The 17,537-nt window shown below is 35.3% G+C and overlaps 1 protein-coding gene across 1 annotated transcript in view; it reads right to left on the bottom strand.

The window, feature by feature from the left end:
• The window catches only part of RALGAPA2 (Ral GTPase activating protein catalytic subunit alpha 2), a 401,573-nt gene that overhangs the window by 151,244 nt on the left and 232,792 nt on the right, over positions 1–17,537 (bottom strand). Inside the window, exons 21-23 of the mRNA XM_090285992.1 lie at positions 14,846–15,039; positions 13,914–14,012; positions 13,535–13,690 (exon numbers count right to left, since the gene is read on the bottom strand). Of these exons, the coding sequence (XP_090142118.1) occupies positions 13,535–13,690; positions 13,914–14,012; positions 14,846–15,039 (449 nt within the window). The remainder of the gene's footprint in view (positions 1–13,534; positions 13,691–13,913; positions 14,013–14,845; positions 15,040–17,537) is intronic.

Below are 17,537 nucleotides of genomic sequence, written 5' to 3'. Positions count from 1 at the left end.
CCATAGGCATATGAAAGAATGCTCAACATCACTAGCCATCAGAGAGATGCAAATTAAATCCACAATGAGATACCACCTCACACCAGTCAGAATGGCTGTCATTAACAAATCAACAAACAAGTGTTGGCGAGGATGTGGAGAAAGCGGAACCCTAGTGCACTGTTGGTGGGAATGCAGACTGGTGCAGCCACTATGGAAAACAGTATGAAATTTCCTCAAAAAACTAAAAATGGAACTGGCTTTTCATCCAGTGATTCCACTGCTTGGATTATACCCGAAGAATCCTGAAACTCCAATTCAGAAGAACTGATGTACCCCTAAGTTCAAAGCAGCGCTTTTTACAATAGCCAAATGCAGGAAACAGCCTAAGTGCCCATCAGTGGATGAGCAGACCAAAAAACTGTGGTACATGTACATGATGGAATACTATGCAGCAGAAAGAAAGAACTCCTACTGTTTTTAAACAAGATGGGTGGAACTGAAGGGTATTATGCTTCGTGAAATAAGCCAGGCGGCAAAAGAAAAATACCATATGATCTCACCTAATACAAGAACCTAAGGAACAAAAGAAACAAACAAACAAGCACAACAGAACTAGAGGTATGGAAACAAGGAACAGACAGTGACCAGAGGGGAAGGGCGAGAGGGAGAATGAGGGAAAGAAGGGGAAGGGTCGAGTCAAGGAACTAATGTAAATGACCCACAGACATGGACAGCTGGGTGAGGACTTAGTGTGGGAGAGGTGGGAGGTGGGCAGGGCCAGAGAGAGCAGTGGGGGAAGAAAATGGGATAACTGCAATAGAATAACAGTTAAAAAACGGGGGTGGGGGAGATATCCAGTGACCATTCAGTTATGGGAGTCTGTAGACGACCCGCCAATGTGGGGTGCAGATCTGGATGAGTCACAGAGAGCAGTCACAACAGATACTTTTTTTGGCTTGGGCAACAGAATTATAACCTGTTTTTTGGTAATTAAAATTGTATTTGGACAAATAGCTCCCAAGAAGAGCTGAAATCTGAGAGAAAAATCCGAAAGGGAGCCATCTCTGTCAACCTGATTTAGGCCAGAACCACTAAGAAAGTAGCAGCACTGAAACACCTAACACATCACCTGGCCTGCCCATCCTGTGATGGAGGGAGAGCCCATTACCCACCAATCCCACCACATGAAAAAGGGAAAGATAAAAGCAAGCAATCAGACATTTAAATGGCTCACTGCTTTAAATTCTAGGAACACCTACTTAATGTTTTGGTTTTTTAACTTAAAGATAATAAAACTCATTTTGGAGATTTAAGTACTTTCTTTTTTCTTTAAACAAAGCTGCGTGCAGGCCAATGAGGGAATGAGGCACTAGGAAGAGGATGCATTTTTCGCTGAGACTTCAAAAAAGGTGCCGGTAATTTGCTCTCTGACACTGGGAAGGTACTTAGCCTCCTGAGCAAGCAATGCCACACCTGTGAAATGGCAACAGAAACGCAACCGACCCCATATGCTTCTAAAGGGCATAGGAAACCAATCTGAAAGCATTTTGTAAATTCTAAAGCCTCATGCATCATTGCTTTTATTATATTACAGCAGAATTTTAATCATGATCTTACTGAAATACTTAGTAAAGATCAAATGAACTCTAAAATTTAAAATAAACTTAAAATCTACTCATTAAAAAAGTGTGAAATGAAAACTAAATCATTCTGATAATTCCATAAAAAACATTTAACAATAAGATGACAAATTTCTCAAGTGCTCACTGGGTTGAAGGTAGGTACCATGTCAGCATTTGGAAGGAGCCTGAAGCAGAATAAAGCATGGCCCTGCTTTCCAGCAAAGACCTCTTAGGGGCAGAGGACAGCTATGCAGAGCAAGGCCAAATAAGAAGAGCACAGGGCTCCTGCAGTGGGACAGCCATGGGGACTGAGGGAACAGAAGAAAATACATGATAAAAGGCACTGGTTCTTGATAAAAGGACCATGTTGAACACATTCATCACAAGACTCCAGTGCAGAAAAAGATGGTATTCTATTTTAATATCTTACTACTAAAAGATTCTTAACCCATGGATACCTAGCAAAGAATGGTCTTCCATGGAAGAACAAGAGAAAAACTGTTGTTTATTGTTTCTATATAAAACAATGTTCTATCTAGAATGTGTTCCAGTAAATAGCATTAATAGCTGAACAATCTGCAATTAGAACACTACCACTTATTGTTATGTATTGAAAAGAAATCAACAGACAAAAAGATTATTTCCCACAAGGAGAGTACTCTCTCACAGAAACAAAACTTGCAATTTAAAATGCTTTGCCTGACGTTATTTCCTTGTATCCAAACCTATCCTTTATGAATCATAAACCACAGTCATGATTTGAAATATCTTATATTCAAAAGCACTCCTTTCCAAATGGGAGTTAAAGCACCACCCTCCCCCAGTACTATTTAGTACTTGAAATGCCACTGTCTTTCAGCTCTTCTCTGCCTAAAGACAAATGTGAATTTTTTAAAAACCTTCAGAGACTTCTAAATGGGGGAAGATGGTCTTGCAGGTCAACAAGCGGTTTTCTAACAACTCCTGCAGTAACTGCACTGTGCCTACTGAAGGCCTAACTGTCCTCACCTTTCCAAGGCCCCAAAGAGAACAACAATGACCTTATTTCACGAAATAAGAAGCTCAAGCCAGGAAAGGCTATGTGGTCTCTGACTCAAGGATGCAGTGCAAGGTCAGGGCTAAAGCTCTAAAGTAGATGTTGATCTTGCCCAGGCTGCCTGTGAAACAGCCAGGCCAAATAGCGTTGGATGAATAATATAGCATTTAAGAGGCATACAAACCTCAAATCCATCACCTTCCATGCCTGAACAGGACACTGGGTTAGAAAGTCTTTCTGGTGGTGAGTTGGGAGTCTTACAACAGTCCCCGCTCTGTAAGTAAGACAGTCTGATCCCTCTCCCCCTACAGATGTGGCTCCAGACATTTAAAGAAAGCAATGATCTATGTCCACGTGCCAGCTCTTCACCATGCAAGCTGTTTTCTCACCATTCTTCATCTTGGCTACTTGAGTGGCAGGCAGGGGAAGAAGAGAACCACCACAAGCCCCTCACTGCCTGCATTCACGCTTGCAGTGCCTTGGGCCTTGTGGGTACAGACTTCTACTACTTATTCAGAGTGGGCTTCCATCAATTTCCGATGTTTTTCACACTGACACTGAACTAATCAGATCACTTCATATTTTATTTCTTAAATTGATTTTTTAAATATAAATGCAGAAATTTTTAAGCTTGAACCATATGAATTATAACCCTCCCCTCTTTTTTAAACAGTTCAATATGGGCAATTATCATATAGTTCAACCTGAAGATTTGCCTCTTATTTTAATCTCCTTGGTTACATTTGTGTATGTTTTAATTTCCTTGGTTAAACTGAGAGAGCTAGCCTTTTATACTTTTTTTGATTACTGAATTTGTCACTTAATTTACGTTGTCCGCTTCTTCTCCCTGGTGTCACCTGCACAGCACTCCTTTAGAACAGGGTTTCTCAACTTGAGCACTACTGGCACTTTGGATTGTAAATTCTTTTTCTTGCACCTGTACTTCATAGGAATTTTAGCAACATTCCTGGCCTCCACCCATTAGATGCCCGACTACCTCACTCCCTCACCTGTGACAACCAAAATGTCTCCAGACATTGGTCCCCAAAGTAGGGGTGGTGGTAAAAATCTCCCCCCCCTTATCACAGGAATCACTGTTCGAGCTCACCCTATAGAAGATTAATGCCTGCACTGGATTTGATAGTTGGATCCAGAGTCTCCACCAGAATGGTTCAGCTCAGCTACTTTGGTCACCCTTTCTTCCTTATGAGGCCACCTGGTTTTAAGAAGTCTTCCTTTCCAAAATTTTTTTTTCCATCAATCTACACATTTATTGAGTGCCTGCTATGTCTGGGAAAAGATACACTCCAGTGTATCTACTAAGGAAGATTTGGATTAGTCTCCTTCCAGAGAGACCTCAGGGCAAAAGAAAATTTCCTCTACTGAAAATTGCAAGCTAGCTTATACTCTGTATCATATGGTAATAGTTTAGTTAAAAAATATTCCAATTTTCCACATATATTGAGTTGCTATTATATTGCATTTTATACTTTATTTCATGTAGCATGTACTTATTAAACACTTATGGCAATATATACATAATTCATACTTTTCAATGACAGCATTTAAAAGTCTTTTCACCTTTACTCCAAAAAGAGATATCAAAACAAAATTCTAGTTTCTGGCCTCTTAGGTAGTCCTTTTCCTGTCTGGATCAGCCTCCCATGCTATTACGTTACCCTTTTTAAAGCTGTGAAACAAGTTCACTGTACATGTGTTAAACCTCATAACCGAAACCCCAACCATCTGTTACCTTCTACATATTTCTACTTTCCTTATTCAGGTGTAAGTGGGCTCAGTCTGCAGCTTCGTGAGAATAATTATTGGTTTTAAAGCTGTAGAAGAAAAGAAAGACCTTGCCAGTATGTTTTTGAGGACAGTATCTAAAGTTTCATAGCCAATGATGGCTGAACAAAGTTATAACAATTTTTTTTTCGATAATACTTTGACTAATCTATAGGCTTGTACATTCTCATGAAACCTTAAAGGAAACACTCAGAAATCACTGTATATTACTTGTTGGCATTACACTAACTATATGATAGATTCTAAATTTCATCACTCTGAATTTATACAGTAAGCACATAATAAGAATTATCATTAACTTAATGTCAGGAGAAGGTTGGTATATATTACCTATCCTTGTAGCGATTACTCCAGCAAGCCTAAGTCAAATCACAAGTTTTGTTTATTGCTCCACTAAACCTTTATACTTAATAAAATCTCATTAATGTAAATAAAGTAAATTCAAACTAATAAAAATAGTATTTTTAGAGAAGTTTACTTTTAAGTGTCAGATTACTTTCAAAAACAAACAGTAACAAAACTGACGAACAAACGTATAAAATAATACAGGCCTCTAGAAGTTCTAGCTTAACAACTATAAAAAAATTTACAGTTTCCACATCAACTGTTTGAATTCCAAAAGGAATTTTTCTTAAAGAGAAAATATGTTCTCTTTAAGTGGAGAGAAAACATACCTGGAAATCTTTCACATGCATTTCTACTTCCTAACAGGCAAGAATTCTTTAGGGGGCAACCCCTGGTGTATCATTGAAACACCACTTAGCCTGCCCTTGTGCGACAATGTTCACGATGAAAAAAGGGATCATATCCTACTTTGTCCCACCTCCTACCATGGCTACCACATTTTCTCATTTTATCTTCTTGCCTTTCTGAATCAACTTTTGCTCTGAGAGATAAAGGGAATGGTGCTAGGAGGCTCTACCTTCTCAGGGAACTTACTGCTCAGCATTATATTCTACCTGTCCAAAGTATTTCATACATATAAACACACAAATATATATACAATATACACAAAACACATGCACAGATGTGCATAAATTTATACATATATACATACACATAAGTAACTATGTTTACACAAACAGACACAAACCTCATCTGTGTCTCAGTCTTGTTAGGTCCTCATTACCTTGCCCGTTGGCTATTACAGTAATTCCCTTTCTGTGCTTGTTGTCATCATTCTCTCCTGATTATAATCCTTCCCATAATGATGATAGTTTAAGTTTCTTAAAATGCTTTTTTTTTGGACTTCTGGCCAAGATGGAGGCCTAGACAGACACGCTGGGTCTCCCTCCACAACTAAGAAGGAATACAACTACCTCAAAACTAGAGACACCCAGAAGTTCTAGAAAATCAAGTTGCATGGAAGTCCAACAAACAAAGATATAAAGAAGAAATACTCATCCAGACAGGTAGGAGGGGCAGAACCTGGGCGGAGAGGATGCGGTGTGGTGGTGGCAGTGGCAGGCCGGTGGAAAGCGCAGTCACGTGTTTTTAAAAGTGGGAGGGATACCTGGGGAGCGGTGTACTGGGCAGAGGGGAGAAAAGGGGAAAAATATTGGGACTACTGTAATAACATAATAAAATATACCTAAAAAAAAAATGCTTTTTTTGTCATGTTGAGTGTTGTGCTCAAAAACCCTCAACAGTTCCCCATTATCTATTGAATAAAAAAGACTGAATCAAGGCTCTCTATAGTGCACATATGTGGCACTAAATCAAAATCACTATGCTCACTGTCCTTGAACATGGCCTGAGAAGACCTGTATCTTTGACATGTTCTTGTCCTACCATCTAAATCCTATTCATCTTTGAAATTCTCACTCGAATCCCACCCTCCTCTAAGAACTCCTTTCAAACCAAATTAACTAGAGGGGTATTCAACACAGTACAATTCTTATAACTTGAGTAGCACTATTTTGGCCCTTTGCACAAGTTAATGGATTCTCATTTATGTGCATCATACCACTGTATCTACCTTTAAGAACTTGCTTAGGTCTTTACTATAGCAAGGAAAAATATTCCAAGTGAAAAGTTTATTGGACCTTTTGCTACATTTAATAAAGAACAATGCAACCCTAATAATAAAATGCCTAAAAATAAATCAGAGGATACAAGAAAGTTCAATAGGAGAGCCCTTAGAGGTCTTCAGGGAATGACAAAGCTGAATCTAGCACCCAGGTTCTTTTAGCTTCCAATATGAAGCTTGTCATCCATAGAAGTCAAACATTGGATCTATTCTGAAACTATCTTATATTCTGTAGTCTTGGAAGATACATTTCCCCATTCTTAAAAGCCTTAGCAATAAGGCCTGAATCACTCCTATTTTTACTCACTGTACAACCCTATAGTTCTTTACAATTGTTTTTAAATGAAGCATTTAAGTTAGTCTTCTAAAGTTCCTCTACTGATATAGACCAAGGTTAATATTTAATCCTCTAAGCATCAAGTGGACCTTTAAATTTACAAATATGCACTTTATCCTACTAGCACTGAATTAAAATCCCATGAATTCAAACACTGGTTTAAAAAAAAAATTTCTGTACAGAACAAATACTTTAAGATGCATTAGAATTATTTTCCTGGATATGAGATAAGCAAGGTCCTTACCTTGTCATCTTAATTCTTTATTCTCTGAAACTGAACACTTACTTATGTTTAGCCTGAAATATATAAATTTATGTGTATCTAACATATATGGTTACAGTTAAAAGTAAATTTTCAGCAAAGAACAATTCTTTGTCTGAAAAAAGGTGATGCAACTATTACATATCACTGCATGATGCAGGCTGTCTGGAGTTATTAAAAGAGTCAGGTATGGCCAATTTACAAGTATCACCCCTGTACCTAACTTTCATAGCACACTGCTGTGTCTTATGTTCACTGAGGGGCCCCTTGAGATATTTTCACAAATGACTGTGTATTATTCTATTATTCCATCATATACCTCATGAGGAGGTTGTAACATTCATTAAGAAAATCATGAACTATTTTGACTTTTATGATAGAATATTACTCTCTATATAATGTTTATAATTACGTTTTCTTTAACACTGGTATAGCAAAAATGTTGATTAAAATATAAAGTTAAAGGAAAGCAAAATGTTCGTAAAACAAGTTAATTATTCCTGGCTACAAAGAAAGTAACCAAAATTAAGGGAAAAAGAAAAATGCTACAAGTACATTTAACAACTGAAATATAAACCAGTGTTTCTCATGTATTGCCAGTGCCTAGCATAGTACCTTGCAGATCAGTCACCATCTAAGCCAGGTTCTTACTTGCAGACAATAAAATCCACTCTGCTGAGATGAAGAAGAAAGGGATTTATATCAGGGCATAAGATGGTTTATAAAATTTCTACAAGTGACAGGGAACCAACCATGAACCTTCCACAGCCAGGAACAAGGCAGCAAGCAGAAACACCTAGGCACACCACAGAGCAGTTCCAGCAGAGACCCTGCTGCCTGCTCTTGTCACCAGCAATGCAGGTGGCTGAGCAGAACCTCCACAACAGCTGCCACTCATCACTTCTGCTTTCCAGAGCCAGATAGGTGCCTCTGCCAGATGGAATCTGGGTCAATGTCAATCCAGCTGCAAGGAGCTGGTGATACAGAGTTCAGCTTTCTTGCTTACATCATTCATAAGGTATACCGGGTGGGGCGAGGAACGGGTAGAAAGTGAGCCAACGGCCAGGCACACAACAAAATGTTTCTGAATCACACAAAGGTTAAATAAACATTACTATGTTTGATCTACATAGAGGTTATTTCTCCACATGTTCTGAAATTTCACAATGCCTACTTACATTTTTAGTGAAATCATTGTGTTTAAAAAAAATATGGAGGAAGAAAAAAAGTCAACATTTAAGATATCAAAAAAATAAAATAACTTGATTGCTGTCCTTTTCCTCATCCTCTTCAGTATCATTACAAGGGCTGACACTGAAGGCCACCGTGTCCAGGTTCTGAACTGAGAGCATTACATGTTTTACATCCACAAAGTCTTCAAGCAACCTTCTGAGGTATGTACTATAATTACCTAATTTTACAGGAGGTAACCAAAGCATATCAAGGTCAAATGACTTGAATAAGGGTATAGCCAAGACTGGAGCTCACACATGCTATCTTGAAGCCCATGCTCTGAACTGTTATACTATTTGACACTATATTATACTGTATCATAACTTTATACTATTATGATTCTGATTTGTAACTGGATTGTTACATCTGGAAAGAACAATACATATTCCTCCAGCTGAGAGAGACCTCATGCTTTTCTGGTGTGTTACAGAATACGATAATATGACATTCTAGATGAAAATGACAAAGACCAGTATTTCCCAAAATTTTTACATGCAAATTTGTAACAATAATTCTGCATTAATGTAAGCTTTTCATTTAAAGAGAATTCAACCTTGATGTTTAACAGACAAATTACATTAAGACATTAAATCTGTGAGTCATTGTTAAAAAATAGCTTACTTATTTCAAGCAAACTTTCCAGTCTTTGATATATGTTCTTAGAATAATGAAAATAAAATTCCTTTCCTCAACTGTCCTTTTCCATTTCACATATACTGATTTTTCCATGTTTTAAATAATGATGAAATTAGTGGGAACTGTTCTTAATAAACCCAAATCATAACTTCATGTCCAGATATTTTTGGGAAGACTGAGGTAAAAAATCTATTTAAGCATTATGAAAAACTTTAGAAGAAAAATTAAGAGAGGTTCATAAACTAGGAAACAACCATGAAAAGGTATTTGCAGGTTAGGGGTGAGACAGTATTCCAAAAAGGAGGATTCTGAGGTGAGGTAAGACCAAGGCCAAAGTCCAAGTAAAACAAGATAGAAGATGCCCTGGCCAGTGGCTCAACTGGTTGGAGCATCATCCGTAGCCAAAGGGTTGAGGGTTCGATTCCCGGTTGGGGCATGTGCCTGGGTTAAGGGATGATCCCCTGGTCAGGCATGAATGGTGGCAACTGATCGCTGTTTCTCTCTCACATTGCTATTTCTCTTTCTCCCTTCCTTCCTGTCCAAAAGCAGTATAAAAAAGTCCCCAGGTGAGGATAAATAAATAAATAAGTAAATAAAATAAAATAAAAATAAAACAAGACAGAAGGGAGAAATAAGACCAAGGACTGTGCCTGGCACACTTGTTAGCTGTGAATCAATGAAAAAGACATACCCTGAAGAATAAGCTAGGCCTGCCTATGAATTCTAACAGACTTTAAAAAAAAATATGTCACAGTGGGCAGAGGTTCTCAATATTTTTTGAACCTTAAGCTATTTGTACAATGGGTCATGATATTTACTTAACTGAACTGCAGAGAAGAATCAATCGGACAGCATCATGCAGTTCCCAGCAGAGTCTGGCACTGTGGGTGCTGTGGAAACAAAGACTCTCTGCCCCAACCAGACACAAAGAGCTAAGCAGAGGAAGGCCGACTGGAAGACCTTTCATATGCAGGCTGGGCAGTCTCACGAGCACCCCAAATTTTGTTCATAATTTAGTTATTCTTATAGTCTTTATGATCCCAATTGTTTTTCTAAACCATTAACAGAATCAATTTTTGAAAAACTTATAGTCGAGGAAAAATAAAGCTATTCCGAAGTATTTTCCTCAATCACACTAAAAAAACCATAAATTTACACTGTGGGCAATGCTATTTGATAAAGACATTGTTTTAGCTATTAAAGTTATTAGAATAGCTAAAACTGGTCCAAACAATATTAAAAACAGTTGGTTTGGAATGTAACATTTTTAATTCTGGCTACTCAATATATAAATTATTATTATTTAAATATAAAGGTGACTGTAGTTGTTTACATAATTAATTTGCTATCATATTAGATCAATGATTTTTAACCTTTTTCATTTCATGGCACAAATAAACTAATTATTAAAATTCTAAAAAAATAAAATAAAATAAAATTCTGCAGCACACCAAAAAAATAACATATGTTTTGTGATCTGACGAATGAGTCATTCACACCGATGGCTATTGTTATATTGGCTGTTGTCATTTTTTGAATTTTACAATTTAACGTAAAGAGGTCAGTACTTATGACTAAATAGTCAGATACTGCATGTTTTAAAAATTCTTGTGGCACACCGGTTGAAAATTGCTATATTAGAAGAAACCACAACTTCCATGATTTTGTCACAGAACACAATCTGCGAGACATCTATTTCCCAGTTTTTTTTTTAATTAAAAAAGTTCTCAATATAAGCACTCATATCTGAAAAAATGTTTTTTTAACCTCTTAGAAAGCTTGTTTCAAATTGAATACATTATTAGTCACTACTGACATGAGTTTGATACTTTCAGATTTAGGAAAGCATTTGTAAAATGACCATGCCACACCATAATGCTCACAAGGCCTGGGTCCTAAGGCAGTTTTAAAACTCAGTGGTGGTGCTTCATACACAGAGCTGAGAGTCGTGCAGACAAGTGTGCCACCCAGAGGCAAAAAGAAGACATTCACCTTGGGTTTTATTTGTGAAACTAACAGATTTTAAAAATTTAAAATTATTTGCTATTACTTATCTTATTAAAAAATAAGAAAAAATTATAAGGTTATCTCTGCATGACTAGAGGCTTTAGTGCCAGACTACATAAAAGTGTCGCTCTCTGAGAACTCCCACAAGATAGAAACAAGTCTTGAGACAGTAGTCATCATAGGTGCACAGTTTGCCAATTTAAAAAAACTGAATTTACAATATTTACAGTAAAAGCTTTCTTTTCCTTTTATAATATAACATGTGTTTCCAGAAGTACATATAAGTTCTGGAACAACCACCATGACCTATTTAGACATGTGGGCCAAAGTTAAACTAATTACCAGAGATATTTCTCATTTAAATGAGAACTTTCTTTCATTGGAAGATCTTCTGTGTAATTTTCTCCTGGCAAAGGAATAAAGTTTATTTAGAATAATTCTGCTTGGCAGACAGGGATTCTAAAACATATACCAATAATTGTAAGGGTTAAAGCAAAAATAGTCAATTGTATTAAACATATAAAAATTCAAACAATAGGGAGATTAAAAATAGAGATTTATGATATCCCCATTTTGTCTTAGAAGTCTGGATGTTGGATATACTGCTAGCAATGGGCCATCACTTAAGATTTATGCATTTTACAATGAACTACAAAAGATCAAATTAACAAAAATGTGGCATACATTAAAATATTAAAATGATTTTAAGTATAAAAATTGAAAACTTTTTCTACACTGTAAAATCTTATTTTTTGAATAATGTTTTGGGTCCTCAAATGTTACGTATTTCATCTCATATTATTGTTTCATTTTCATTCCAACACATTTAAAAATAGAAAGATGTTTCTAAACGAACACTTATTTACAACTTTCTAGAAACCTCATTCTAAATACTGACTTCAAATTTGTTTTTATTAAATGAGAGGATTCTACAGTTGATTATTTAGAAACCTCATTCTAAATACTGACTTCAAATTTGTTTTTATTAAATGAGAAGATTCTACAGTTGATTATTTGTTCCAAGTAATTTTTTTTCTGCAAAATCTTAGCAAAATACTGCTTTTAAGTGCAGCACTGTTAACTTCATTTTCCTCTTGGTTCTGTCACTGTGGAATCTCATTATTTATGAGAGTTAATTCTCTTCCCTATTTATACCACATGCCCTGAGTTACAACATTTTGCAAAAGGTGCTTCCACCCGTAATGATGGCTGCCAAGTATCTGAGCACGGAGCACAAACACTCCTACTTTCCCATCTATTTCTGTTATTTAGGAAATAAATGAGACTATGGGTTGAAGTCCAGCCTGATATATAAATGTCCTTTACACAATGCTGAAACTAGAGCAAACATAACAAAAACAACAGTAGGTCAGTAAGGTTATTAACTTCAGATAAAAGCTCAATGATTATCAGGGAATATATTGCAATAGTTTGGTTGGGAAGATTTGAGTGAATTCTGAAGCAACAAAGGCTGGTTAATCAGGAGAATGACCTCTTACATATACTCTAGGGGTATTAAAGTCTGTGTATCTGCATCATACATTCAAAAATAAAAGAAATACAGAAAGGATGGCTCTTTACAGTTCATGAATGATTCAAGTTCATTAATAAATATCTACATTCTGTACAGCTCAAATTGGTAAAGACCTAGTGATAAACTAAATGCCTTAAAATTTCTTGACTTTTTCCTATTCCTTCTTTCCATCTCCAATGCTACCATCTTAGGTCTCATCATTTAAAACATCTATTATATATTTACTTGACTACTCCTTAATTAATCACTCTGTCTCCAGGCCTAACCTACTCTAACCTACCACTCTCACATTTTTAAATGCATCCTCCAAATAAGAGTCCAGAATAATCTCTGTGAAATACAAACCAATCACATCATTTGCTTGTTTAATATTCAGTCAGAAAATTAAGAGTCACATGTTTCTGGCCCCCTTCTGGGACCCTTGCCCACTGGCAGGAGACTTCTCAAGGGAAGAAGGCCAGGTGCTGGACACATCCCACCCTGTACAGCCAAGGTCTACAAAAAAGGACTATTGCTTGTGGCTCCTTTGGCCTTTCTGCTTCAACTTAACCACCAATCATATTTCTTTGTGGGAGAAATGACAATAACTCCTAATCAAGAAATGTCAGGACCCCTAATTTATGGATGAGGTCTTCCACAAATACAGTCTAACTTCTAAAACAATAGTATTCAAACATTTTAACATTTTTAAATGACCAGAATTATTTTCTTCAAACAATATGTAATCTAGAACCCCCCAAAAAGTGGTTGAAATAGCATTTTGAGGTTGACAACATAAGCAGATATTAGATCACATCGAAGTGTACAAGCCGCAGAATAAAATTTAAATTTGGTTGACTCAATGCAAAGTCAGTGGGGGAAAGAAACAGGTATATGATAAAATCTTCTTTACATTTTTGGAAGACCAGTATGTTGTTGTGTGTAGAAGAGTAAAAACTACTGAGAATTTTAACATTTCTGATGTACTTTTATAAAATCCAGTTTAATCTGTGAAGAGTTATATGCACATTCCCAATAATGGGCTACTGTGATAAAGGAGTCAAAGAATACCTGATCCTCACTGGTTAATCCCAGGTGCATCACAAGGTAAAAATGCACCAGAAAGTCTGAGTTTGGCAGAACATCCTGGCGTCTGGTCATCATGGCACAGATCAATTTGTAGGCTTGTAGTTTGCCTTCCTTATATTCATTTGGCAATGTTGTTGCCTGCCAAGAAGATGACGTTCAAAGATTTAATCAACTTCTTTTCAACATTTCATTTACTTCTCAGTTTTCCATTAGAGTTGTTTATGGAGATATAGGATACATTGGCTTTTGTAAGACCCGGCCTGTCCTCGAAGCATCCAGTATTGGGAAATTACATTTTTAAAACTCAATTTCAGGATGGAAGAGGAAATTACCATAAAGGAATAAAAACAAATCGACTTGCCTTAAATAGCCATGATGCAAACATTCTGAGTGGTGGGATCAAGACCGGAGGAGACGGAGAAGATTGGTTATCCAGGCTTATTGCTAGATTATCTCGTATCTAATTCACAAAGAGGAGAATTTTAGGAGAGGCAACACAGCTTTCCCAACAATATTACAATATTGTGTTCCATGGTCAAATAGCTGCTTCCAATAAAATTTCTGTAAGTTAAGTGAACACCTCCACTATTTATAAGTTTTTATTTTATCAAGAGATCTATTGTCCTTTTGAATTTTGTGTTTGACTTACTATATGTGCTTTTAGATGCAATACAAAATTAGGGCACTGTTTTTCCTTGAATATTAATGCCTGGAGAGGTTCTGAACTCCAAATGGTTAGAAATGGTTCAACGAGTTATATTGTATAAACATGAATCATGGATTTGGAAAACAAAAAACAAACAAACAAAAAAACATGGGGGAAATGTACGATATGAACAAAAACAAAAGCCAGAATGAAAATTGTGTGTATTCTAATAAAAATTTGTTTATCTCTAGAAATAAGATCATTTTAAATATTAGTTATCTCTCGGGGGGTGGTATTAAATTGATACTAAATACTAAGTTAAATTGGTTCTTAGTATTTTTCTACATTTTTCAAATTTTGTACAATAAAACCAGTATCACTTTCATAAAGAGTATTTAAAATGACTGAACAATGCCCTATTCTTTAATATTGTATAGTAACTTTATCTTTATGCATTAAATGAGATAATTCTTCTATATAAAATGACCAAATTAAAAGTATTATTATTCATTCTTTGATAATCAAAGTACTTTGCGTAAACACCTAATTATTGTTAAAGGATATGTTCAGTATTGAATTGCAACAGTTTTTATGTAAAACTAAGTCATTTTTCCATATTAGAATAAAAGGTAACGTGGTAAGAATACCTTTGCTAGCTTGTACCAGAGTTCATAGAGATAGCCAAAAACTTTGGCATGGATCTTGGGCGACTGGATATTATTCACATCTCCAAGGATTCCCAAGATTCTTCTCCATAACACAGCGGCAGAGTCTGGCTGCCAACCAGTGAGGTTCCCTCCAGCAATTATGCTGCAGTCATCTGCAAGGCATTCGCTGCTATCTATGGAGAAAAGCATGTGTATTAACCCTGGAAACAATTTTGATTTCATCATAGAGCCTTTTTCTTTAATGAAAATTACCAATGCTTCAAAGTTTATATATTCACAGTAAAAAATTAAGATGAAAATTTTCTATTTGACAATTTTTACTAAATTACTTTTTAAAAAATAAACTTAATTTTTTAGGATAGTTTGAGTTTTATAAAAATATTACTAAGATAGTACAGAGAGTTTCCATATACTCCGCAATGAGTTTACCTACTGCTAAACATCCTACATAAGCATGGTACATTGTTACAATTAATGAACCATTATTAAAACATTAATATAAAGTCCATACTCAGATTGCTTTAGTTAATTTTAACCTAATGTCTTTATTCTGTTCCAGGATTCCACCCAGGTCACCATGGTGCATTTACTTGTCATGTTTTTAGCCTCTGTTTGATTATGATATTTTCTCAGATTTTCCTTGTTTTTTAAGATGTTATCAGTTTTAATGAGTACTGATGAGATCTTTTGTAAAATCTTCTTTAATTGGGATTTGTCTGATGTTTTTCTCATGATGGAATTTTTTTTTTTTTTTTTTTTTTTGCTTGTGTTCCTGTAATGAACATTTCTTAGCTCTGATGTATGATCCTTTCCCAATATTCTTGGATTTTGTTTGAATGCTTCATTTAGGATTTTTGCTGATAGCCTTTTAAGTAAGATGGACTTTAATTTTTCTTTTATAACTATGCACCTTGTCCAGTTTCATTATCAAGGTAATACAAGTTAGATCATGGAAGTTAGGGAGCTTTCTTTCTAGCGTCTGGAACAGGTTGGAAAGAACAGTTTCTCAGTTATTTGAAGCTTCATAAAACTAGGAATTGTCTTTTATTTTTATAAATATATTCAAATTAACCTACTATATTAAAATTTTATATTGTTTTTCTATTTGTTCCCTTTCCACCCCTAATATTATTTACTTCATCAATTTTGTCTATTCATCTATTTTTATTTTTTTTAGAGTTGTTTCTGATAGTCCTCTCTATTACTTTCTAGAACATATGTGTATGTATTTTGCTTTATTAGTTCCCTTTTTATTAACTTCTATATATTTTTCTGTTATATCTCCCTAATTTTTTGAATAAACAGAGATCAATATTTTTCTCTTCTAATATGAAAACGTAAGGGCATATATTTTCCTCCATATAAGTTTTCAGCTACATTCTAGAGCTTTTGATATGTTTTTTCATTGTAGTCTAGCTTGAAATATTAATTAATTTATAATTTAATTTGTTCTTGGGCTTAATTTATCTAAAGTACAGTTTTTAATTTAATGTATTTTTGTTTTATTATTCTTTTGTTTTTAATTTACATTCACAGAATGTGGTATAGTTTCAAACTGTGATGTCAGTTGAGACTTGCTTAAAGATATAGTTGGTCAATTTCTGTAAATATTCCATGTGCTTTTAATCATATTTTAATTAAGTTCAAAGTTTTATATAGACATAAAATATCTCCATTCAATAGATATAAGTATCTCCATTAACTGTATTCTGTAAGGCTTCTCCAGTCTAATATTTTTTCTTAACTCATCAATTTTTGAGTTATTAAAATTTTCTTCTATAAATATGGTTTTATCAATAGTTCCTTATATTTCTGTTAAAATTTCCTTCATGTATGTAGAGGCTATGCAGTTCACATAAATTCAGAATTATTGCTGTTACTAATAAATGATTTTTGCTTTAAAGTTTATGTGACATACATATTTATAGCTAGACCAGTGCTCTTTCTTTCTTCCTATCAATGTATTTATTTAGTTAGGGCCTCCTTTGCTTTGCTTTTTGAAGGGAGTTTAGAAAGTTGTGTCCCATCTTCACCACTAATCCCCTCTTTTATCTTACACCATTTGTTACTAACATAATTATTCCTAAAGTTGTATTCCTCACGAATTTCCCACACAAATGAAAACAAACTGATTTCTAGGCAATTATTAACTCTCACTTAAGTGTCATTTTGAATACATATGTTATTGGTACTTGTAATGCCTAATCAAAGAAATTGAAGCACAACTGGTAGGTGTGAGGAACTCAAGTAGAGGAATGATAAGACCCAACAAGAATCTAACAAGGATCCAGAGCAGATCCAAGAATGGTCTGCATCCTTCCTTGCACCCAAAACAGCAGTTAATAGCTTATTTTATTAGATGCTGAATGATCCCAAGACACCAAAACAAAAGATTTAATAAGGATGGCACATAGTGTCATGAAAAGGTCTTACTCATACAGAAACACTGTTCCTTATTAAGAGGAAAACACATCTGTATTTCCCACATAAGTATCACATAATCTACTGAGGAGAAACAATAAAATGTGAAGATTGAATTCAAAATGGAATTCCTAAACACTGTGCCTAAAAGACAGGAGACACAGAGAACAAAAGCCTGACTTTGGAGGAAAAGTGACTTTGGCCAAGATGGAGGCGTAGACAGACATGCTGCGTCTCCCTCCACAACTAA

The sequence above is a fragment of the Furipterus horrens genome, unplaced genomic scaffold, assembly GCF_987537825.1.
Source record: "Furipterus horrens unplaced genomic scaffold, mFurHor1.1.pri manual_scaffold_8, whole genome shotgun sequence".
NCBI lineage: Eukaryota > Metazoa > Chordata > Mammalia > Chiroptera > Furipteridae > Furipterus > Furipterus horrens.
The sequence above is the reverse complement of the archived record's forward strand: the minus strand, read 5'-3'. Positions and strand labels throughout refer to the sequence as shown.